This window comes from Gallus gallus, chromosome 15 (assembly GCF_016699485.2).
Source record: "Gallus gallus isolate bGalGal1 chromosome 15, bGalGal1.mat.broiler.GRCg7b, whole genome shotgun sequence".
Lineage (NCBI taxonomy): Eukaryota > Metazoa > Chordata > Aves > Galliformes > Phasianidae > Gallus > Gallus gallus.
The window spans coordinates 4,682,279-4,706,826 of NC_052546.1; the positions used below are offsets into that span (position 1 = coordinate 4,682,279).

General features: G+C 57.5%; 1 protein-coding gene across 15 annotated transcripts in view; it reads left to right on the forward strand.

The window, feature by feature from the left end:
* The window catches only part of NCOR2 (nuclear receptor corepressor 2), a 165,353-nt gene that overhangs the window by 104,240 nt on the left and 36,565 nt on the right, over positions 1-24,548 (forward strand). For 12 of the 15 annotated variants that reach the window (XM_015275620.4, XM_040648360.2, XM_025155649.3 and 9 more), the window contains 7 exons: positions 240-418; positions 1,838-1,892; positions 3,376-3,474; positions 11,777-11,901; positions 12,852-13,024; positions 15,188-15,250; positions 20,865-21,007. In XM_015275620.4, coding sequence (XP_015131106.1) covers positions 240-418; positions 1,838-1,892; positions 3,376-3,474; positions 11,777-11,901; positions 12,852-13,024; positions 15,188-15,250; positions 20,865-21,007 — 837 coding nt within the window. The remainder of the gene's footprint in view (positions 1-239; positions 419-1,837; positions 1,893-3,375; positions 3,475-11,776; positions 11,902-12,851; positions 13,025-15,187; positions 15,251-20,864; positions 21,008-24,548) is intronic. The other 3 variants (XM_040648356.2, XM_040648363.2, XM_040648361.2) reach the window with 1 other exon arrangement.

Consider the following 24,548-nt stretch of genomic DNA (forward strand, 5'->3'; position numbering starts at 1 on the left):
GCATTTCCACATGGTATCTTAAAGCCTTTTATTTCAAAATGTAAGATTAATTGCTTCCTGGCTGATGGCGATAGCCTCGTTCAGCATTTCGCTTACAATTACCCTAGCAATAAAGCTGCCTAGTGCTTGCTTTTCAATTCTCCTGTTCCTCCACCTGTCCTTCCCTCTCAAACATCTGTCCCCGTGGGTCCCCTCGGGGCCGTGCTGCTGACCAACTGTTCTCTCTGCTTTCCCTGCAGAACCTGGAGAAGCAGATGCGCCAGCTCGCCGTCATCCCACCCATGCTCTATGATGCTGACCAGCAGCGCATTAAATTCATCAACATGAACGGCCTCATGGACGACCCCATGAAGGTCTACAAGGACCGGCAGGTGATGAACATGTGGAGCGAGCAGGAGAAGGAGACCTTCCGGGAAAAGTGAGTGCAGCCCACGGACGTCTCCCAGTAGAGCCCCTGGGAGCTGTGGGATATGACCTGTGCAGTGCAGCCCGCTGAGCTGAGGTGCTGTGTGATGGTTGCAGAATCACAAGGTCTCAGTGGTGGTGTGTAGTTCAGGTGCTCACCTGCACGGCTCCCAGAGGAGCCCAGGGAGCCCTCCGTGTGAACAAGGGCAGTGCTCACACTCAGTGCCAGGGACCTCCCCTTCCCTCTCCTGCTCGCGGCAGCTCCTGCTTGCAGCTGAAGTAAGGAATTGCCCAGATGGACCAAAAAAGAGCAAATAAGCAAACCAACTCCAAGCCTATTGTAGAGGAGAGCCCTCACTGCTAATTAACCTTAAAGTGCACCACTCCAAACAGCCCAGGCTTGCACACAAATGACGCAAAGTCTAATTACTCTGTCTTTAATGGAGGGGCCATGCCTGGCTAATGGGGCTGGGAGAACCCACACCCAGCTCGTGCATCCTGCTGTGCACGGTGGTTTCTCTGTCATTACTGTGGGTGATGTGGAGCACAAGGCATAAATAGAGAAGAATTTCTCACAGAACTAATTGAAGGAGGTGGGCACTCAGGAGCTGTAAGCAAGGCCAAAGGATCGCAGCCCTGCTACTCTCCCTGTTCCCAGGTGGCTCAGAGCCATTGATAACATGGTCTTGAAAACCCCCTGCTTTGGTCATCCCCTGGTTCCTGCCCTGTACAGCACAGCACCTAAGATCTGTGATGTGATCCCACAGCCCAGCTGCTTGTTAAAAAAAAAAAAATTATTACAATTTTTGTGCTTAGCATTACTGATGTCTCCTTTGTTATCCTCTTATTTATTCAGTCACATGTCTTGGGAGATCTCCCTTGGGTGTCTGTGTTATATTTGGATAAGTTTTGCTCTTCAAAACACTTGATTGTTTGATCCAAAATGCTGAACGCTGCACTCTGTTAAGTGCCCGAGCATTGTGCTCTCATTGCTGTCCTCCACTTCCACTCGTGCCCCCAACCTCACACCATCACCCACAACCCCCATTCTGTGCTGGAATCAGTCCAGCTTGGTGCTGCAGCAGTGACTTTGGTTGAGCTGCTCACTATGTCCTGCCCATGTTCCATCCCTCTCCTCCCACTCAGGGCCCGTCCTGTCCTTGGGAGATGTTTTGGTGGCCATGGGGTCGAGCACAGACAGCTCTTGGGCACTGTCACCCCCCTGCTCTCTGCCATCCTGCGGTGAACATGAGCCCATCAGAGCCCCAGCTCCACTGTTAGGCTAAATGTCAGTTTCCCATCTTCCTGGGATGCTGAGCAGCACCAAATATGTTCCTAAATCAACAGGTCCTTCGGGGAAGTGGCCTCTCACCCAGCTGGTAGCTGAGTCAGGGCTTGTGCCTGCACTCACCCTGTCCCTCTGCTCCCACAGGTTCATGCAGCACCCAAAGAACTTTGGCCTGATTGCCTCCTTTCTGGACAGGAAGGTAAGCTTTCTGCATGGCCCCAGCCTGCCTCGTGCTCTCTCTCCTTGATTTTACGTTCTGGTCCTGTTCTGACCAAGGCCATGTGCTTTCTATGGGACAGGCCATATGGGCAAGTCCTGAGTGGACCCAACCTGGAAGGGTGGAGGTGGACCAGGTGGTCTCCTGAGCAAGAAGTAGCCGTAGCTTCTGTGGTCCATGTAGTCACCTCCTTTGCCCGTCTCATGCCACGTTTCATCCACATGGTGTCTGTTCAGGCAGGGAAACCTCTTGCTCTCGGAGGGTTGGGCTCAGAGGTCCTTTCCAGCTTAAATCACTCTGACCATGCGACTCTCTGCCTGGGGAGATGGTTAGTAAGAGCTCAGCTTTCCTGTCCAAAGCAGCACTGCGGCAGCAGCCTCGTGGTGCTGGGTGTGCTGTAAGGCACCAGGCTCGTTTCAGCCTTTCTCACTTGTTAACGCTGCAAGTGGTGGGACTTGGATGATGCTCACAATCCAGCCTGTGTTCCAAGCTGTAAAATGTCTTCTAATTTTATTTGTACTCGTTTGTAAATCAGGCTGTAATTATGATACAGAACACATCTATTATCCAGTTGGAGAGAGATGCGAAGTATGGCTCAATGTAATGAATTAATAGATTTTTAAATTGCATTAAAAAAAAATAGTGATCTTAGCCCTTGGAACAGATGACTGTAAGTTTTTGTGTTCGTGTGTGTGTGTATAATCAGGGCTAGATTAGAAAGGCATCCAATTAACACTTTAAAAGTTACAATCTGTTGCTGCAAATGGTTCTGCTCCGCGCAAGGGTGGGGAGACTGCAGCCCTGTGCCCGGGCGCTGGGGGATGTGGGGCTCTGTGGGATGTGGGGCTCTGTGGGTTGGTCCTGTTCACACAACCACTGAACCCCTCTGTGGGAATGTAGTTCAGGTGCCCACGCTGTGAGGGGAAGGACTTGTGGGCAGAAGCAGAGTTGCATCCCAGCCATAGCAGTTCCCCAGTGTGCCCAGTGCTCAGCCAGAGCCGCGGGAGCTGCAGCTTGATGGGGCTCGGGGTGCACTCAGGCAGCGAGCTCAGCTCAGCGGCTGGAAGTAACGCCTGCTGACAGCCGCATGGCAGGTTGTGCGTAGCACCGCCGCAACAGAGGGTGACAGGCAGCTCTCCTTGTTCTGCTTTTAGTTGCCACAGTCATCTGGGGTCAGCCCTGCCCCCTGCCCCGGGCTGGCCCCGCGCTCTGCTCCGAGCACAGGGCTCTCGTTGTTCTGCATCCCCGTCTCTGCCTCGGCACGCCTGTGGGAAAGGTCCCGTTTTGTCCCTTGGAAGCACAGGGCGATGTCCCTCGTCCCCCTCCGCTGGCAGGCAGAGCTCTGCCGTGACGCAGGGAAGCTGCTCTGGCTGCGGCCCTTCAGAAGCATTGAATCTGGCGATGGCAGGGGCTGAATGCTGCTGCCAAAAGCCTTCCGCTCCCTGACCTGCCCGTGTCGTTGCAGACGGTGGCAGACTGCGTCCTGTACTACTACCTGACCAAGAAGAATGAGAACTACAAGAACCTCGTGAGGAGGAATTACCGGCGGCGTGGGAAAAGCCAGGTAAGGGCAGAGGAGTGCATGGGAACCTCGTCCCTCAGGAGGTGCGGTGACACGTGTCCTTAGTGCCAGGTCAGGGCTGAGCACCCCAGAGCTCCTTCCCCCCTGCAAATGGAGATCATGGTTGTGAGCTGCAGTGGGCTGTGATTGTTTGCTCTGTGTGGCCTTTCAGAACGTGCTGTTTTCTGGCAGTTGTTTGTGCTCTGGCAGTTGATGTTTGTCTGTCCTCGTGCCAAGGTCATGGTGGCTTAAAAAAGCAAACCCAAGATGCTGGAAAAAGGGGTTGGAGCACATGGTGACCACGCATCAGGAGTTGCATGGGGCTGACTGGATGAACCTGTGCGGTCCCATGGCCAACGTGTGAAACTCAACACGGCCATGCCACCCCAGCGGGGTGAAGTGAGCCACTATCCACCTAGTGAGGGTGTGGCACGGGGCATCTCTGGATACGTGGGAACAGGAATGGAAAAACTGTCCTGTCCCATATCACCATGACATAAACAGCTCCTCATGCTTCATGGCCATAAAAAGCAGCACTTGGGTCTAGATCGTGATTGGGAGGCAGATAGGTAGCCTTGCTCCAGTTTGATTTCTGCAGCATTAAGACATCAGAATAGTTAGCACATGACGAATGTCATGGATGGGGCCCAATTTTCCCTTCTTTTTTTCAGAGACGTTAGAGATGGATAAAACCCTATTAGATTATCCAGTCCCTCTCCCAGCAAACACAGGGTGGTTCCCTCCAGTACATTTTTATAGTGTTTACCAGGGTCTGTTTTGTTAGATCACAGCAACTAGAACATGAGGCCACATTTGTTTCTTGTTAGCAGTGGAGACGTTTAGCACAGCTCCTTCTGCTTTCAGTGTTAAGCTGAGCAAGGAGCAAGTGTGGAGAGGGAGAGGAGATTGCTGGGTCTGTGTCCCGTGGCTGCTGACCCGCTGTGCTACACCAGCAGGTACTGTTCCTGCTTTGGTGTTTGAAACCATCCCAAGGTGTCCCTGGCTGTAGGGGTGATTGCCCTTTGTCATGAGTCTGATCCAGCACCGGGAATGGGGACGTTGGGCCGATGGGGCCAGAGAGGTCAGGATGGCTTGGGAACATGAGTGTAGTGGGACAGTATGGGGACAGGAGGCTGGCAGGAGGGGCGCTGCGGCCACTGACCGTCCTGCTGCGCCTTCAGGAGACATTGCGCCGCGTTCCCAGTGCTGGGTGTGCTTCGTGGTCACTTCTGCTGGTGAGAATATGTGGAAAATCAGGGAAAATTTATTCTCTGAAAGAGTGGTGAGGTATTGGTACAGTCTGCCCAGGGAGACGGTGGGGTCCCCATCCCCAGAGGTGTTCATGAACCGTGGGGATGCGGCACTGAGGGATGTGGTCAGTGGGCACAGTGGGGGTGAGCTGACTTGGTGGCCATAGAATCATAGAATGGCCTGGGTTGAAAAGGACCACAGTGATCATTGAGTTTCAATCCCCCTGCTATGTGCAGGGTCGCCAACCACCAGACCAGGCTGCCCAGAGCCACATCCAGTCTGGCCCTGAATGCCTCCAGGGATGGGGCACCCACAGCCTCCTTGGGCAACCTGTTCAGTGCGTCACCACCCTCTGTGTGATCTTAGAGGTCTTTTGCAACCTTAGTGGTTTTGTGAGGGCTGAAGTGGTTAAATGCCAGAGGTGAGATGTAATTGATTTATTGCTGGGGAGGGGAGATGGGCATTTCATCAGATGAGGGGAGCAGTGAGGTCAGATACAGTCGTGTTTCCAGTGGCCCCGCACTGCTGCCTGGTGCCGTTTCTCATGGAGAGGTTGGCGGTCTTATTTGCTTTTGGAGGCTGTGGGGAGCTTGTGAGAAAAGGGGAGATAATTACCAGTAGAAATAAGGCTCCTCTAGTGTCAAGATGATCATTGTGGCCTACTTATTAAAAACATTAAAAAAAACCCGAGAATCCCTTCGTTCCCTGGCTGATGGTCCCCTGGCAAAGGATATTCCTCATAAAGCTGCTCCTTGCTGCTATGAGCCTCCTGCCAACAGTGGGGACTTCACACGGCTCTGCTTCCAGTTTGTCACCAAACACACGGGCTGCCGGTGCAAGGCACGGCTCTGCAGGCACTGAATGGAAGGGGCACGCATCCAAGGCATCGTTGTGCTCAGCATTCGGCTTCCTGAGATGCAAACGGTTCCAAAAATAATCCTCATTTAACCCTGAAAAGAGGGAATCGGTGCTAAAAGGAATAACTTCCAAGTGGGTAATTTCGCGTTGGGGGAAAAAAAACAGTTTGAATTGTGGTGTAACGCTCCAATCCGGTGCTCAGAGTCTGCTAATAAGCATAAATGTTGGTGATGCTGTCACCAAAGCTGTGCCTCTGCAGGTGTGTTTCCCAGGGGCTCTGCCGTTGCTCTGCATGGGGTTTCTGAGCACATCCCACTGCTGACAGCCCTGGTTCTTTACTGGCACACCGGGCCTGAAGTTGGCAATTGGCACCATGGGCTGGGCTGTTGGGCAGGCTGTTCAGCCCGGCTGGAGCAGTGCGAACGCTGTGCCAAAACCCTGCTGGAGGAAAGGGGACTTCATGTCTGTGTAATTATCCCGTGTGGGGAGCGCCGTTCCCGTTACGGAATAAATCAGCAGCAGGCATGGCCAAAACCAGCACTGGGCCATGCTGAGCTCTCACAGCTCTTTGGGAACGACATCTGTCCTAAAACAACTCCCCAGATCTTCCTGAATTGGGGTTTTTGGAGGGGATGGCTCTGGCTCAGTTTTCCAGGCAGGTTTGCAGTCTGACAGCAGCGCTGGTGGCCGAGGCAGCTGGTGGAGTCCCCAGGGACTGCTGGGGAAGGACCCATGAGACACTGAACCTGTGTGGGCACCACGTCCTGGTGCTGGTCCTGTATGCGCGGGCTGGGAGGTGGCTGGAGCCCTGCTGTGTCCTCTTGGAGATGTCATAGAATCACTGAGGTTGCAAAAGACCTCTAAGATCACCAAGTAGAACTCCAGCCCACCCCCACTGTGCCCACCAACCACGTCCCTCAGTGCCACATCCCTATGGTTGATCCCTATGGTGACCCCACCACCTCCCTGGGCAGCCCATGCCGATGCTTTACCGCCTTCTGAAAAGAAATGTTTCCTAAAATCCAACCTGAACCCCCCCAGCACATGAGCTGCAGTCAGCCTGCTGCTGCCCCAGGGGTGGTAGCAGAGGCTCTTCCTGTCCGTGTTCCCTTTGCTCCCAAACCCCATCCCTGGTGATGCCACGTGAGGTGCATTGTGCGCCCGGTGCAGCCCCGTCACAGCTTTCCCTAAGCCCTGCCACCCTCCAGACAGCTCAGTGGGCAAACACAGTGGAAACTTACATTCCTGAAATCCCAGCTGCAGTTTTGGGGGTGATTACATGAGAACTCTGTTGGCCATATTTGGGAAAACCGAAGGATGCGTTGCTGTGTAGAGATTGCTGCTCAGGTCCCCGCAGCTGCCATTCAAGGACAGCAGTGGGAACGTGGGGATGGCACCGGCCGGTGGGACGTGGCCACTCTCCTTTGTGGTGGCACCAGCATGGAATACCAGCTGCTGATCTTAATTACATCTCAGTGGTAATTTAAGTCGTGTAACAGCGACGTGACCCCCCGGCTCACCCCATGCTCGGACCAGTGTTCCTGCAGCAGCAGGTTGATGCGGCCCTGGGGCGAGTGTCCCATGCTCACGTGAGTAATGGTGGGATCAGGGCCACTGCTCTGCAAGGGGATGGCATCCTCCTGGTGGGGCTCGGGTAGGAACAGATTTGAGATGAGCTGTTTTAATGACAGTTTTTGACTGGGAGCTGTGAGCCCCATCCCCTGTTTTAGGGAGCCAAGGGGTGGGGGGTCACTGTGCAGCCAGGAAGCAGAGCCTGGCAGTGGGGCAGAGCATGGCATGCAGACCACAGAGAGGAGGAAACACGTGCTCCCCACCTGGGAGCGAGTGGGGCTGCTCTCCGCCTCTTCCAAGTGCTGTGCTTTCATCCCCTCGGGTCATTTTCCCTTTGCAAGCAGTCAAATCACTTCTCAAAAAACTCAGCAGTGACCCAGAAAAGAAACATTTCCACTTATGGAAAAGCCCTCGGTGATGTTAAGGAGGGATTGCGTGAGCAGGATCCTGTACAATTGCTTCCGTGCTTGGATGAGATCACTGTGCCATGGGAGGGCCTCCACCAGACCCCACGTATCAGTGCCTGCTGGGCTTGGTTGTGCTGAGAGGCTCCCAGCCATAGAACCGTGGAATCATTAGGGTTGGAAAAGATCTCTAAGGTCATCGTGTCCGGCCATCAGCCCATCACCACGGTGCCAAGGCCTGCCAGCCGGTCCTTCATTGTCACCGTGCCCCAGTGCTGTCCTGTGGTTACCCAGCGGGGAAGCAGCATGGCCCCAGAGCGGCCCCGTGCTCCCCGCTGAGCTCCCTACCATTTCCCTTATCAGACGTGAGCCTGTCCTCCCAGTTTTTGTTCATTTCCACAGCCATCAGCATCCAACCCAGCGCTGGGCCGCGAGCGATCAAAGCGGGGCAGCCAGCAGACATTCCTCTTCCCCTCCTTGTTTTGGCAGCGGCTTGTTTGGATTTGTGGTTTCTCCCAGGAGCAGAGGGTGCTGTGCGCGGCCGTGAGAAGCCGGGCTGTGTGGCAGTGGGTGGCAGCAGGGGCTGAGGCGTTCCAGGCCGTCATATCAGAGGCTTCGGGCTCTGGGAGCCGCTTACGTGATACGTATATGTATTTATAACCCCTCCTGTGCTCTGCATCCAGCGTAAAAGCGGGTGGAAGGATGCACATGGTAAGCCAGCCCCAGGCATTCCAGGGCCTTCTGCCTTCGCCTTATCTCGAGCTGGTTTTAATTTGCAGCTCTCTGATTGTGTGCTGTGACTTCGGCCCCAGCTCCCCTGGAGAAGGTCGTAAATGCCACGAATCTGAAGTCACCCGCGGGAGAAGGGAGTCAGCGGCGCCCCCGGCGTGGGAGAGGCACGGCCGGGGGTCTGCAGTGGGGAGGGGGCTGGGGGCAGCTCTGCCCAAAGTGTCTGCAGTGACATGGCTGGGGAGAGCCCGCGGTCACGGCTGGGAACGCGTTGAGTAAAAAGTGCAGAGCTGGTGGCGGCAGTGCCTGGGGTGTGCTTGTGGGTAAGGGGCTGGTGTGCCCAGCTCTGTGCCGGGCAGTGCGGGTGGAGCTCGCTCCTTCCAGCTGGAGGAGCAGATGGGAGGTGGTGGTTTTTCGTAGAATCACTGAGGTTGGGAAGGATCCCCACATCCATCCCCAGCCCACCCCCACCGTGCCCGCTGAGCGCATCCCTCAGTGCCGCATCTCCATGGCTCTGGAACACCTCCAGGGGTGGTGACCCCCAAACCTCCCTGGGCAGCCTGTGCCTGTTGTTGCTTTCGGTCGGAGCCCAGGGCACGGTGATGGTGGTCATGGGGGTGACAGAAATGTGATGTGATCCAACTGCCAAATGGCATCCCATGGGCAGCAAACCCAGCACTGGCGCAAGAGGTCCTCTGAAAGCTCTCCCATCCCTGTCCCCATCCCAGCAGGATGGGGCTGGGGACCGGCTGAGGGTGGATGTCCCCAAGGACCCCCATGGCGTCAGAGGACAGCGGTGCCCTGGGCACGGGGCCGGGCACAGCGGACAGTTGCGGGCCGCGCTGTGGGCAGTGAGGTGTCCGCGTGGCTGCGCTCGCCTGCTGCAGCCCGGTGTGTGAGTGTCACCACGGAGGGGACGGGGCAGGCAGGAGCAGTGGTTCTCTGGAGGTTTGGAGTTTGGAAAATAAATAGCCCTGCACCGTAGGTTAAAGCTTGGCATCCTCGCGGATTAATCACGCCGGCTGCAGCCAGCGCTCAGAGCCCTGGTGACGAGAGCTGTGGTTTATAGATGATGATTCATCGACTCGACTTAGAGCGACCACGTTATTCCAGCAGATTGCAAAATCATAAGAGGAATGTTGTGGTTAGTTTACGGCTTAACTATGCAAATCGTCAGGAAGCCTTCGGAGCCGGAGAACGTAAGGCACAGTGAGCCCGGATGGCTGGGCGCTGAGCGGGGGCCCGCGGCCGGCGGTGGGGCTGGCGGGGAGCGGCCGTGAGCGTGAGCCGGGTGCCGGGGAGGTGAGTGCCGGGGCTGGGGTGCCGTGGGGCTGACGGCGGCACGGCGTTCCCGGCCGGATCCGCGTGGCTCCGTCACGGTGCTGTGGGGCTGGGGAGGGTGAAGGTGCGGAGCGGCGTCCCACGTCCTCCCACCGAGGGAGGAAGCAGAATGGGAGGAGCCGCAGCTCTTCCTCGTCGCTGCTTGTCCCCGGCCAGACCCGGGGGTGGTGAGCAGTGCTGCGAGTTGGTCCGTTCTCAGCTTTGGTGTGTGGGACCTACCTGGAAGCGGGTGTCCCCCGGACGCGATGTGCCAGGCAGGCAGGGCGATCCTCGTGTTGCTGCGTGGGGCGGATCGGTGGGGCTGCGTGGGGGCTCCCAGTGGGGCTGGCACTGCTCTGCTCCTCCCACTGCTGTGGGGTCGGAGGTGAGCAGATGTTTGGTGTTATGGAGCAGCAGTGAAGGAGACCGCGCGGCTCTGCGGGTTTGGAGTGGGATTGGGCTCTTGCTTGCACGTACAGCGTGCGATTCGTCCCGGGGCCTTTTTAAATAAACAGGATGTGTTGGCAGCAAAACCAAACGGCGCGATGCTGGGGAGGAAGGGCGGGCGGCAACGAGAGCGCTTGGCCTGGGAGGGAGGGATGGAAGGATGGCCCAACTCACTGCCACCGGCTCCTTCCTTAGCCCTGAGTGTGCCCCTTTGCCCCCTGGGTGCCTCTGCCTGGGGCCATGGGGCTGTGCTTGAAGGTGAGGCTCCGTCGAGCAGTTTTGGTGCCGGCCCGCAGCTCATGCTATGGCCAACCCACCTGCCGGCCCGCCTCAAAGTGGGGCAGTGTGAATCAGAAGGCAGTATGGGCTGGTAATTGGGGAAGCATTTCCTGGCCCGTCACGCTTTGGGATGGCGTCCCATCCCTTGAATCATCCTGAGCTGGGCCACGGCCAGGGCTAAGAATAGGCGCTGTGCACTATGGGCAGCCTGAGGACGGCCGCTTCGGGGCGAGGGGCCGGCTCCCAGCTGTCACCTCCTTGTGCCCAGTGTTGGCCCCAGTGGCTTCGGGGCTGAGGTTTGGGAATGCAGCACTGAGGCTGGGTGGCTGCTGGTGTTTCTGTCCCCACACAGTCCTGGCATTGGGCACCATGCCCCAGCTGGAGCAGGGCAAGCACTAGAGGGCATCCTTGGATTAAGATGTTCTCTGCACTGGGAGAAGCGCTGGTTGGTGTCCCACCACCTTGGCTTGAGACCTCCATAGGAGCAAGCCTGGAGTCTGCTGGCCCTCCTCTCCAAAACAAAATGCTCATGAAGAAGGGGTGGAAGCACTAAAGAACTTACCTGGGCACCCCTCCCCTGCTGCAGCACACGGGGAAGGGCAGAAGCATAGGAGGCGATGGCCGGGACACAGCCTGCTCCTCGCGCTCCCACACAGCCCGGCCCCGGGCAGGTCCCCGCCATCACCTGCGGCTCCTCCTGGGGCTGAACTCATGCAGGGTTCACTGCCGCCTGCAGTGTGACTCAGGGAGTCAGGGAGTTCAGGGCAGTGCATGCTGGGCCGTGCCCCTTGCTCCTCTGCAGCCAGACTCCAACTCAGCCAGGCTCCCACCGAGTGCCCACTGCTTCTCTGTGGTATTTGGGGCTGGCGTACTGGGTCTGACACTCGTGCTGGACCACCTGCTGGGTTTGCTCCTTTAATGCCCCAATCCCAGCCCAATCCTGGTGTTGTTGGCTGTGTTAGCTGGGAGCAGGAGGGCTGAATAAATCATTTCCGCCTCTAATTTTTCCTTTTCTCTGAAATTCCTCTCATTTGCTGGTCACCAGAGGGAAGGGAGGTCAGGGGAACCGGGCCTCCCCAGCATCCTCCTTTCTGCAGCTGTGGAAACAAAATCCAGGAACACCACAACCATCGCATCCCTCCCTGCTGCCACCATGTGCTCAACCCCTGGGCTTTGCACAGCCCCCCCCAAAGGGCACAGCAGGGCTGCTGCACTGCCTTCCATGGGAGCCGGAGCATGGCATGGCCACGGCCGATCCCACAGCCCCTTAATGCCCCCGTAATGCTTTCAGCCCTGCTGCAGACAGGCACCCCACCGCGCGTTTTCCTCCTGGCCACTGCCTCCCCGGTGTAGTTTGGCCGCGGTTGTTTGGGTTGGCCCAGGTGCTGCCGTGTGTCTGGCCCTGCACTGAGAGTTTGTTTTGTTTTATGTGCCTTGTTTTGCAGCAGCAGCAGCAAATGCCCCGGAGCAGCCAAGAAGAGAAAGATGAAAAAGAGAAAGAAAAGGAGAAGGAGGGAGACAAAGAGGAAGACAAACAGGAAACAGAAAATGACAAAGAAGAACTGACAAAGTAAGCAAAGCCTTCTGAAGGTCCCCGCTGCCCTCGGCGAGGGCTGTGCAGGACCCCAGGGTGTGGGAGCTCCTGGTTCCATCCCAGCTGGGATGTGGGATGGAGCGTGGGATGGGACGCAGCGGTGGGACGTGAGGTGGGACACGGGGCGGGATGCAGCAGTAGGATGCAGGACGGGATGCGGTCCAGGGCTGCCTGACGCCATATGGGACTGCGTGTGCTCACCTCCTCCTCTGCAGGGAGGGAAGGAAGGGGAGCGCCTGCCCTCCTGTTCGTTCTCATCCCTGCTGCTCCCAAACATCTCTCTGATGTACTTTTATTTTTAAACCTGCTCAACCCGCAAAGCCGCCCTGTTCCTCGGGCTTGTTTTGCTGTTGCGAGAGCCTCCCCGCGCTGCAGGAGCCGGCTGAGCGCAGCCGAGCGCGGCGCTTCACCTTTAGTGTTATTGATGTCAACATGAGAGCTTCCCGAGTGAGGGATGGGAGCGGTTTTATGGCTGCGCCCGCCCCGCTGTCTGACACAGTCATAACTAACAGGGAGCGCCAGAGCTGTGGCGGGGAGAGGCTGGCACGCGGGCTGCTAGCTCTCTGTAATGGACTTAATGCTTGCTTTAAAGGAACATCTGGCTTCATTATATCCAGGCTGCTGAGACATTTACCAGCAGGTCCTTTTCAGGAAGATAAATGAGGAGGAGGCAGTGATGAATTTGAATGGCTTGGTATTAAACCTGTCTCTGTCAGGTCCCTGCGTGCACGCGGTGGTGGAGCTGCAGCCAGCTGCAGAACGACCCCCCCACCCACAACCCCAAATTAGGCAGGAAGAGGGTCTGCGTGTGCAAAAAACGCCGCCCCGCCCCTCCAAAAGCACCCCGAACACGTGCAGGGAGACAGTCGTTTGACCTAAAAACGATGCCGACCCAATGATGATTTCTTCTCCCCCTGCTTTTGCAGGGACAAGAACGACGACACGTCCGGGGAAGACAACGATGAGAAGGAAACCGTCACCTCCAAAGGCCGCAAAACCGCCAACAGCCAGGGCCGGCGCAAGGGCCGCATCACGCGCTCCATGGCCAACGAAGCCAACAGCGAGGAGGCGGCCACGCCGCAGCAGAGCGCCGAGCTGGGTGCGTAGCTGGGGGTGCGCGGAGCGGGGAGAGCACGTGGTGCTGCACTGCTGTGTGCTGGGAGCCAGCGCCCCGGCTGCGGCCGTGCCGTGCAGCCCGGCCTTGCACTCAGAGCAGCATTTCCCCGCTCGGTTCCCTGATCTGCCCTGTTTGTCCCCAGTGCTCTTCTGCCCCATCCGAGGGCCGCTCGGGGTAGGCAGGAATTCACAGTACCATACGCAGCCCCACTCGTGTGCATCTGCCACGCATCGCGTGCGTTTGCAGCCCTGATAGCGGTTACCCATGGAAACTGACTTAGAGCAGCAAATAAATGAAGGATTTGGCTGATTTTCCAATGTTTTGTACTCCGTCAAGTACAAAATTATGACCGCACCACCTGAGGCAAGTGAAAATAAAGCAGGGTGACTCCTCTCGGTTTCCTTTCCCCGCAGTTCCTTGCTCGCTCTGTTCCATGTGCTATAAATCACCCGGAGGTGTTTCGCTCCCTGTTCTCTGCTGACAACTGGCTGAAGCCTGATGGCGGGCGCTGCTCTCGTACCGCCGATATAAATAGTTCCCGGCACAGCGGAGCCCTGCGCTCCGTCTCAAACTTGTTCAGCAGAGCTGCAGAGAACAGCAGATAACGCCAGTAACTCAGATGGGATTTTTCATCCTGGTATCCTGGAGCCACGTGAGCGGGGAGGAAAGGCTTCAGACCGTGTTAGATTGGGAAAAGGAAGTGGACGGATTCCAGTGGCAGATCTGAGCAATTGGTTATTCTTTTTGTCTCCAATCGTGCTTTAATTTAGGTTGGCGAAGGAAGTTATTGCGTTTTAAATGCTGATTGAACATTAAAAAACAACACGAAACCATACTGTGGTTTAACTGCAGTGTGCCGGAGCTCCCAGTAGGCATCTGTTACATAACTGCGCAACCTCAGTAAATATCGTTAGTCAAAGCAAACGGGCCATCGCTCTGACGGCTCCTTGCCGTGCAGTAACAGCCATCTCAGAGCTGAGCCTTGTGACACACGGCTTCAGGTAAATGAGAGCACTGGGGACACCCAGCTACAAGGAAGTGAGAGCTGCAGCCCCGCCTGTGCCCGGGCAGGGGATAGCCGGGAGGTCTCCATTTCCCTGTGCTGTGGGGCTGGAGGAAGTGCCCTGCTCGGGTGGTACCTGCAGCTGTGCCCCGTAGTTTGGGAAGGGGATTCCTCTGTCTCACGCACCAATATGTCCTCCTGCCAGGTTCAGCCCCTGGAAGTCGCTCCTCTCCTTGTCTGCATCCTCCAACCTAACCTATCAGCCTGTTTTCCATTCTAAAAGGACACTGTCAAAACATCTCTCATCACTGTTGAAATAATGCTTCGCCTGTTGTTCAGTGTAATAACCCATTGGCAGCCTGAACCGGAAATCTGTTTCCTTACCGCGTTGTTTTTTTGCCTCTGACTCACAGCCTGGCTTGTTGTTGTAGGGTTTGCTCTAGTGCCAGGCTGCCAGCGGGACGGGTGTGCAGTGCTGCACACAGGACCCCGGGGTCCCCACACCGGGCATGGTGTGGTGACAGCCACCCCCTGCTCTGACCATTGCCCTCTGCTACTGCACATCCCTGGGTCGGTTTCCCCCAGATGTGGCTCTGGGGTGTCCCAGAGCGTGGTGACAGGGTTGCTGTCCTCAGCAGCCACTGTCAGCAGGGCCGGCTCCCTTGGCAGATGCGGTTGGCGTGCCCGAGTCGCCAAGGTGACGCTGTTTCTCCGTCTCTGCTGAGGGTGATGGTCCCACCCCACGTCTGCCACCTCCAAAGCACACAGCCGGTGTCGGCTCCGGCTTAGCTACCTGTTGTTGGCGGGCCAGAGAGCATGGCGCCCGTTCAGCAGGAAATATGGTGCCTCCATCTGGCTGTGCTTCCAGCCCCAAAGAAACCAACGCGGAGCTGTGCGTCACTGCCATCCATCCCGGGAGGGCGCTGCACGTGGGCTGCGGTGCACCTCCTGCGAGCGGGCTGGGGGCACGGCGTCTGCGGAGGGTTTGGGACGCGGTGCCCACCCTATCAGTTTGGGATGTCTGTGTGGTTTGGTTTAGAACGGGGTGTCCATGGGGTAGATTTGGGATGCGGTGCCCACGGGGCTGGTGTGGGCTCACTCAGCCCATCCCTCTGACCGCTCTTCTCTCCTTCCTCTCCCAGCCTCTCTGGAAATGAATGAAAGCTCTCGCTGGACTGAAGAGGAGATGGAAACGGCCAAGAAGGGTAAGAAGCCACTTTCTTTTTTCCTTGCGTGGTGCTGAGGGGTTGGGGGGAAGTGAGAGGGGTGTCAGGTGGTGCCATGTGGGCTCCGGGAGCTGTTCTGATCCCCAGGATGGTAGCATGGGAGCAAGGAGGACGCTCCACTGGACATTCCAGGTGTGCATGGTGCTGGGCACGGCTCCACACCACTCTCCGAAGCTCCATCCTTGTGGGTGCTGAGCCCTGGCACAGGTGCTTGGTATCCTGAGCTGAGGTATTGGTATTCAGAACCTTCACTGGGGCCATCTGTAGAAGTGCTGAGCGTGGCACTGCCCTGCCTGCGCTTCCCCTCGCAGTGCCGGTGCTCGCCGTCCGTTTGCCCAAAGTCCCGTCCCATTGCTCTGCTGCTGAGTTGCCGGCTGTGCGTCCTGCCTGTCTCACTGCTGCTCCCCCTGGTCCAGGAGGGCTGTAAGCGTAAAATTGAAATGGAAATGAGTGCTGTGTGGGGACGGCCCTGTTTGGGCAGTGCACCTGCTGCAGGGATGCTGGTGGCACGTTCCAGAGCTCCCAGGTGCTGGTGGAGCCGTGCACTTGGATTCCTTTGCCTCTGCATGTCCCGAAGCGCTTGGCTCGCTTGCCTTAAACCATTCCAGCCCTCTTTGCAGCCCAGTGCCAATCCTGTGTGTTGCTGCTCGCTGCTCTCCGGAGATGCAGCCTGAATGGATAGACGTTAATCAGGCAGCATGGCCCGGTGCCAGGCGCGGGGTGAGCAGGTGCCAGGAGGGGAGCGCTGCTGCAGGGACCTTTGTTTTGGAGATTGCATCTGGTTGCAAGAAAAGTGCCTCTCGGTGTTTGATGCTGGATGTGCACTGAAGGAGTCCTAAAAGCAGTGAAATACGAAGTGTGTGAACACGTTCCTGCTCCTGTAAGCTGGGCCTGGGGACCAGAATGGGGCAGGGATTTGCTGCGTGCTGATCGTTGGTGGTGTTCCGGCACCCGCCCCGTGCTGGGGAGCTGGCAGCAGGGCCAGCAGCCTCGTGGGGAGAGAGCAGAGCTGCACAGAGCGCTTCCAAGTAGGAGAGGGCAGGAGTGTGTCTGCAGGGAGAGACAATAAAGGGGAGTAGCGTGTTATTAAAGTTAACTAGGGGAACGAAAACCTAGCGAGAGGAAAGTTCTTGCTTAATGACACTTTTATTATGCAATAAACTTTGATTCACTCGTCTGTCAAAATGTGCCGAGATGGGTATAATTATGGGGTAGCATGTTTTTCTGATGCTGCCTTGTTGCACAGGGGCTGTGATTACAGGTAAAAGCAGGAGGTTTTGGCTAACCAAGCTGCTCAGCACTGGTCCCCGTTGCATTTTGGGCCTGGCTGAGCTGAGTACTGCTCTGTACAAGGCAATGTCTGGGCATCTGGGGGATCCCAAGCACCCAGGAGCTGGAGGCAGGCAGGGGAGGACTGCTCCGTGCCCCACCGGGGCTGTGCCATACAGCAGCAGTGGAGCTGAACTCGATGAACCGGAAGGTTTCTGCGTGACCTTCGTTACTCTTTAAGCCCGCTATCTGTTCTCGCCCCAGCTCTGGGTTTTCCCCCACTGCCAGCCTCTAACAAGTGGTTTTGCATTCCCAAAAGTGGTCACGTGCCGATGGCAGCTTCTTGCTCATCTGAGTTCCTCCCAGGCCGTGCCGAGGCTGTGTGCTCCTGGCACAAAGGACAGAGCTACACGGTGCTCCCTGCACCATTCCTCCTTCTGCTGGCACTGAGGGGCAGGACTGGGCGGCCCGGTGCTGCCGGTGGTACCGTGTGGGCACATCCCGTGCAGGCAGGGCAGTGTGGGAGGTGCTGTGAGTTTGCTTTCTGTCATTGTGAGCATGGAGCAGCGGAGGAAGGGGCTTTTGGAAGGGCTGAGGCTCACGGTGACGCGGGGCCCGGTGTGCTGGCCGTGTGCGTGCTCTCATGGGAGCCTTTCGGTGTTTAATTCAGAACGTGAGAAGCCAATGTCAGAGAGTTAAATAACCCATGAAAACTCCTCAGTAGTTCCTTTTGGGCGGATGCACAGTATTTCCTTGGATACAGAAGGTTGGTTGGGTTTTATTTTTTTTTTTGAAGGCTGATTTCCAAAGCAGCGCAGAACGTAAGATGAATTTTGGACCAGCCTGAGCCATTCTTTTTTTCCCAGTCCCATTCTGCCCGTGAAACTAAAAAAGAAAAATAAAAAAAAACGTGGGATTTTTTTTTTTTTTTTTTTTTTTACCAAACGTTCATCTCTTCCCATTCTGGCACTGCCAAACCACATCAAGCGTGGCCCCGCGCAGCGCCGCCGCTGTGCCCCCCCGGCACGTGTGGGGGGAAATGCTTCTGCCTCGTGTAGGAGAGAGCTGCGAGGATTTGCTCAGTGAGTGTCAGCGAACGGCACACAAAAGGCCTGTCAGGGGGAAACGCTGGGTAATTACTGTAATTTACAGCCCACATTTTAATTTTGAGCATTATTTTTTCAACAATGAGGGAGCGGGAGTAATATCCGAACGAGGTGAAGGGAGAGCACGAGGATAGCGCTGGGCTGCGGGAAGGAGCCGGCCCTGCGGGACGGGGCAGGAGAGAGGGGAGGTAGGAGAGGGGCTGCGGAGGCCGCGGCGCTCCGGGCGCGGGGACGGCTGCCCGCACGGCCGGGTGTGCGTGCTGCGGACGATGGCTTCCCAAGGGCGGGGTGTGCGCCCTGCCCGCCCCGTGGGGCCGCGTGTGCGCTGCTGGGCGCGGGCCGTGCGGCGTCACTCACCTCCTTGTGCCGCGGTCTCCCACGCGTGGCAGCAGGGGAGGGCGGTGCGTGGAGCCGCCGTCAGCGCTGCCGACAGCGTTCGCAGCACCGCGGGCTGCGCGGTGCCAGCGGTTCTCCAGGGCTGGGTTATGGCGCGTTTCGGCCGTGCCAAAAGCGCCTCCGTCCCTCCGCTCCGGGTGCGAGAGAGGCCGGGCGCTGCTCTGGATACCGGAGCATCGCGCCCATCGCACCACCGCGGCTCCCAACCTCCCACTGCGCCGCGTCCTCCATCCATCCGTCGGGGCAGGGGCTGCGCCCGCCCTGCGTGCTGCCGCCGATGCCCACGCGCTGCCGGCGCTCGTCCCCAACCTCTCCGTGGGTACGGGGCACCGCACCGCGCCGGGCTCGCGCCTCCCCAAAGAAACGCGCCTTCGATTCACTTTGGAGCGGAGGAAACTATGAGCCCAGCTTTGTTTTCCTGGATCCCTCCCCCTGCGCCGACATTCAGATGAGAGCGAGGGAGACAGAAAGTGAGAGAGGGAGGGAGGGAGCCGGTGCCAAGCGGCCGCACCCCTTGTCAGCTTGGGTCAGCGCCACGTTCGTTATTAATGCTCTGTCTAGAGGTCACATTCAGATGCAATGAGCCCTGGGTCAGCCAGAGGAACAGATTAGAGCTCGCTGCTCCGCACACAGCGCGGCACCGGCTCCGTCCGCGGGCTGCCAGGAGCGGGGCTGCGGCTGCTCCTTCGCCTTCGCCTTTCTGCTGCTTTTTCTTTCTTTCTCTCTTTATTATTATTTCTTGGCAACGTCGGGCATCTCCTGAAAACTGCACAGCCCCCTCCCGGAGCCCGGGGCTGCGGAGCGAGGAGCCGGGGAGCGCACACCGCTCGTGCTTCCAGCGCCCGCGGAGCGTTGCGGGGCCGGGCCATGCGCCCCCCGCGGCTCCGGGCAGCGGGGTCAGCAGCCCCCTCCCGCCCCTGACCTGCTTTCCAGCCCCAGCAGCTGCTCCGGCCGCCCATGGCTCTGCGATCCTCTCGCCCCCAGGATTTAAGGAACCGGCTTTGCTTTCTTTTCTTTCTCCGCCCGCTGCGAGGGAACGAAAGCAAAATGAGCGGGGAGGGCGCGAGCGCAGCGCTCGCAGCGCTTGGCAGCGGGCAGTCGTGCCCGGGGGGGCTTTGAGGAGCGCCCACCGCCCGGCCCGCTGCATGCTGCGGGTGTGCTCCCTGCCCGGCGCAGCGCGACCTGCGGCACGTAAGTATGGCAGTGGGGTCCGCGCGGGGGGAGGATTGGGGCAGCGCCGAGCCGTGCCGAGCCGTGCCGTGCCGTGCCGAGCCCCCACCGCCCCCGTAACTCCGTTGGTTGGAGCTTCGGTTGCTCTGCCGGGGGCTGCCGAGCCGGGGTGTGCGGTGTGCCTGTGTGCACGGCGTGTCCCGGGGCGCGAGTCCCCTGTCCCTCCCCGTGCAGAGGCAGCAGGTGTCGGGGTTTTGCGTCGGGGTTTTGTGCATGGCACCGTGCGTCAGCGAAGATTGCGCTACAGCGGGGGCCGCGGGCTCCATCTGCCCCCGTTTGCCAGGCTGGGTCCCACTGCTGCTCCCAGCAGAGCCCGGCTGCTGGTAAACCTTTGCCCTGGGCACAGCAAACCACCCCGGCCCCCAGCGTTGCGCTCGGTGCTGTGCTGAGCCCGGGGGCACTGAGCCAAGGGGACGATGAGCCAAGGGGCCGGTGGCTTGTTTGCTTTGTTTGCTTTGGAGCAGCAGCCTGGCTTGTGGCACAGGGGGAGGGCTGCCCTGAGCAGTTGGTTACCGGACATCCCCTTTTTTTTTTCCTCTCTCTCTCTTTTTTTTTTTTTTTTCCCTTTTTAAGCAGCATGGTGACGGAGGTTGCAAGTTTTGCAGGCTGGGAGCCGCAGAGTTAAAGTTCCAACTTGCTTCTTGGCTTGCCCCGGCCTTTTGTGGTGCTCAGCGCTGTGTGATGCCTGCGTGCTGCGTGCAATTCGATAAGCCCCGGTGCTGGGACAGGGCAGGATACAGCACAGCTGCAGCTTAACCCTTGCTGTGCCGGGTCGCAGGAGTGGCAGTTGGGCTGTCACTGGGGCGCAGCTCCCAGGTGTATGCATGGCCACCACGGGAGCCGTAACCTGGGACATGCTGAGCTCTGCAGCACCAGGGCTGGCAACAGCCTGGAGACAGAGGGCGGAGGCACGCGGGCAGTCCCTGTTCCCATGCTCTGTACACTGTGGTCTCTGTGCTGGAAAACCCCTTACAAAAGAGGAAAGTGCTTTTTGCAGGTTCATACCCTGCAGGTTTTCGGCTCTTGAAGTCACCATTTGCGGCAGCACTGTTGCTCAGGCTGCCTGTCCCATACGCGTGGTGCCGGGCAGGAGCTGGGGAGCTGTGCCTGCAGCACCACACTGAGTGGGCCTGGGGCATCCATCCGTGCGCCCACGCCCCACATTGCTCACTGTTCCAACACACCACGTCTGCATGGCCCTGTGCAGTCCCAGGGCTGCAGGAAGGGGACAGCACCTGGGGGTTCCCACACAGGGATGCTTCCTCCTCTGCCCTGCCCCATCCCGTCCCATGCTGGCAGGGTTCTGGGCATGGCAGTGCTGTCCCGAGGGGAAGGGAACACCTCCTGCTCCCGTGCTGTGGCTGCGGGATGTTCTGTTCCCGAGGCACTCAGCTCAGGGCCTTTTTTCCCCATGGAAAGACAAACAGGCCGTCCTAAGTCATCCTGGGAAGCCCTGCAGACGGGTGCTGTGACCATATTGTTCCTGCGGAGCTTGGCGTGCGCTGCGGGTGTTTCCCATCCTGTGTGGATAATGCTGTCCTTGTGCGAATCCATCTGGCCCTAAACCCTCTCCTTCCCTCCTGCTACCGCAGGTCTCCTCGAGCATGGGCGGAACTGGTCGGCCATTGCCAGGATGGTGGGCTCCAAGACCGTGTCGCAGTGCAAGAACTTCTACTTCAACTACAAGAAGAGGCAGAACCTGGATGAGATCCTACAGCAGCACAAACTGAAAATGGTGAGCACCTCGTGCCAGGAGCCTGCCCAGTCCTGCTGGGTGTTCTGGGGAACGTGCTGGGGTGGGAGCACGGGGACCAGGGAGCGCAAACGGTGTGGATGGGGTGCTGCCCACCAGGCCCTAGGAGCTCTGCGGGAGGGCAGCTGCCAAAGGGATGCAGGGGTTTGGGACAATGCATGGAAAGGAGGGGCTGAGCCCAAAGCTGTGGCGGTGGGACAGGTGTTGTGCAGGGAGGGCTGATCCTGGTGGTTATCTCTGTGGCACACGTGCATGTCTCTGTGCCTTGGTTTCCCAGTGAGAATGGGCTGACGCTGCTTTTCTGCCGTACGGTCCAGAGTATGAATGAAGTGGGGCTCATTGAGTGTTCTGGAGATAGCACAGACCGCTAAGAGCAGCCGAGGATTATAATTATTTCATCTGTAGAGTATCCTGGGGTTCCTGGTTTCTGGCTAATAGAATTCACATGGCTAAACCCCCAAGGGGTGCTTTGAAAATGCAAAGGACAATGTTCAATGCAGGAATCTCTCCAAGCAAGCTATTACAGCGAGAGTAAAAAGAAAGACAGGAAAACATTCAGTGACTCACCCAGGAATTTAATATCCTAGTCAGTCTATAGGAATGAGAGAGAGAGAAGACATCGGTGATTCTTTTCTTATGAATTCTCTGCGCACAGAGGCACTCCTGTGTTCCTCTATCTCACCAAATTGTTTGTAGAAACAGAGCAAACAATACAAAAGGCAAAAAACATAAAGACTGCAATGAAATGTGCATAAAGCCCTCTGAACGTAACATGTTATAAAGATATCTCCGTTCATTACGGGGGAGCATCTGAAATAAGATCATGCTGCTTAGCTGGCAATGGACTGGCTGTTTATTAATTTACTCCGCTTCCTAATGTCTCAGAAATTATATCACAGAAGGGTTTTTCTGCAGAGCCACATTTCTCCCTGCCTCCGTCCCTCCAAGGCAGCGCTGCGCTGCTCCCGTCTAATTGCTCACTCTCACTTGCAGTTGATATCAGCATCATCATTTTATTTTCTGAGCATTGGAGGCTATGGGATTCGGTTTTGTCAAAGAACAATGAGCGCTCAGCTGTTATTTATTGTTCTCTATTGTTTTGTGGCAACAGCAGATGCCAGAAAGCTGAGTAAAATGAAAGAGCAACCGAGATTAAATTGCCATAGACCTTCCTTCCTGACTCCTAAATATATTTAGGAGCAAACCGAGCCTCCTGATCCCCTCCTGTAGGCAGCACTTGGCCTTGGCGCCCGCACAGCATGCAGGTGGCCGTGGTGTCGTCGCGTGGGTTTGCGTGAGATGCCCAGATTGCCCCCTGCCCTCACAACAGCTATCGCTGATCGTGTGCGAGGAAAGCACTTGGCGCTGCCTTTCTTCCTTTTGCATAATGAGAGTCAACTCAATTAGCAGCTCTCATGAGGTTCCCAAATGGGGCTCGCTAATAGTGTAGCCCCCTCGTCTTGTAGGTGCGACGTGGGGCAGGAGGGCTCACTGGGACTGGGGAGCTGTGGGGATGAGCGGTGGCCGTCACCAGCTGAGGATGGGCAAGTGGAGCCTGGAGGTGTCCCCGTGCCCCAGAACACATCACAGCGTCCTGCAGCGCCTCGAGGCCTTGCTTTGTCTGCACAGCATGTTTTGGCTCAGGCTTGCTGTCGGGTGGCTCGGATGTGTCCCCCCATGGCCGTCTCGTTGCCTTGACCTTCTGCGTGCCGTGCTAATCTCAGGGGAAAGCGGGGCACATGGATACATGCTGTCCTCCCACCCTTCTCGTCAGCAGTTGGAGATAAGGTGCTGTCTTCACCACCACCTCCTTGCTGAGTGCTTGCTTTGGTCCAGGAGTTGGACTCGATGATCCTTGTGGGTCCCTTCCAACTCTGGATGTTCTGTGATTCTAGACACTGCCCGGGCTTGTTGTGGTGTGTGCAGCTGCGATGGTGAGGGATCCCCAGGCTGCTGCCAGTGCTGCTTGGTTACTGCCAGCAGTGTTTCTGTGATTCTCTGCTCTTCAGGGGGTGCAGGACAGCCCGGCGGCCTCTTTGGCAGATCCAGCATGGTTTGTGCAGCGTGCCAGGGCTTGGGGTGGGAGGCTGAGGCCGTGCCCACCGTGGTGGGCAGAGAGATGCTGGGATCACTGCTCTGTCCTGTCGCTCCAGACTGCATCTCACCCATCTGTGCTGCCCCTAATTGTGGCATTTTTGAAGCTGCAGTTGAATGGGTTATCTCCCATTTGTTACTGCAAGGTCTCACATAGAGCCTGCCCAAGTGGCACCACATCCCAGAGTGCCAAGAAACACCAGGTAGGCAGAGTAGAGGCCAGAAAAACACAAAAGGAACTGGGCAGATGGCCCTGGCACCTTCTTGTGGGCTCACTGGTGGTTGCTCAGATTAAGTGGAGCACGTGGTGATGGTGGGGACGCCTGGCTGCAGGCACAGCCCATGGAGCCTCTGGACCGCTGGAGGCGTAGAGGATCCCTGGGTGCAGCTGGGATGTGGATGCCGCTGCCCCAGGCCCGCTCGTGCTCGGCTCATTCCCCACTGAGGAGCCCACTGGAGGCTTGCACTGAGTCACAGACCCGTGAGTGAGAGTCAGAGAGAAGCCTTTGCCATAGTAACGTAGGGCTTTGTCATCGCATTAGCATGATGGGGAACTGCTGCTTCAGAGCAAAACCTGCTGTTAGCAAAGTGCTGCTCGGCCAAGGTGCGAGCGTAGGGCGCGTAGGGCACGGCGACCTGGCACAGGGGGATGGGATGGGGAGGGAGCTTGCAGCACACAGCACTTTCTCAAGTGCCTTTTTTCCCTCTCTCCTGCCCGATTTGATAAAAATAGCCTTTGAGCAAGCAGCGTTTCCAAGCAAAAAGCGGCTGTATTTGTTTGTTTTATCTGGAAGTTTTTTAAAGGATTGAGAAGTCGGGGGGAGGGCAGGGACCAGCTCTTCCCAGCGCACAGATCCAGCAGCAGAGTTAACGTTTCCGCCGTGGCTTTATCTTCTCATCCATGTAAATAAACGTCCTACACACGTCATCCGTGTGGGGCTTGCAGGGAGAGCCGGAGATGATGGGCCTGTTCCTACTGGTAATATTTACTTAAGCAACGAGAGCAGGAAACAATAGCAAAAGCGAGACTTTTCCTTGGGGTGGGCAGCAGGCAGCAGCATGTGAGCCCTCACGGCTGTGGCACGTGGCCCCTGGGGTACACAGCACTCAGACACCACCGAGTGGAAGGCAGAATCCTGCACCCAGTGTCCGTCCCATGCACAGGGTGCAGCGTCCCCAGGGCTCCCCCGGTGTTGTGCTCCCCAGGAAGGGGCAGCTCCAAGCGCAGCTGTGTGCCGGGTCCTTCTATGCCCTTGGGTGAGACTGTGCCATGGGGCTTCTGGATGGTGAGTGTGGTCCTGGAGACCCTTTTTGGAGGGTCTGTGCTCATTAGGGCTCAGGGCTGGGGTCACAGTGGTGGTGGCCCTGTTGTCCCTGCCATGGCAGCTGCTATCCTGCTCTGCTTTCTGTCTTATCTTCCTCTTCCTCT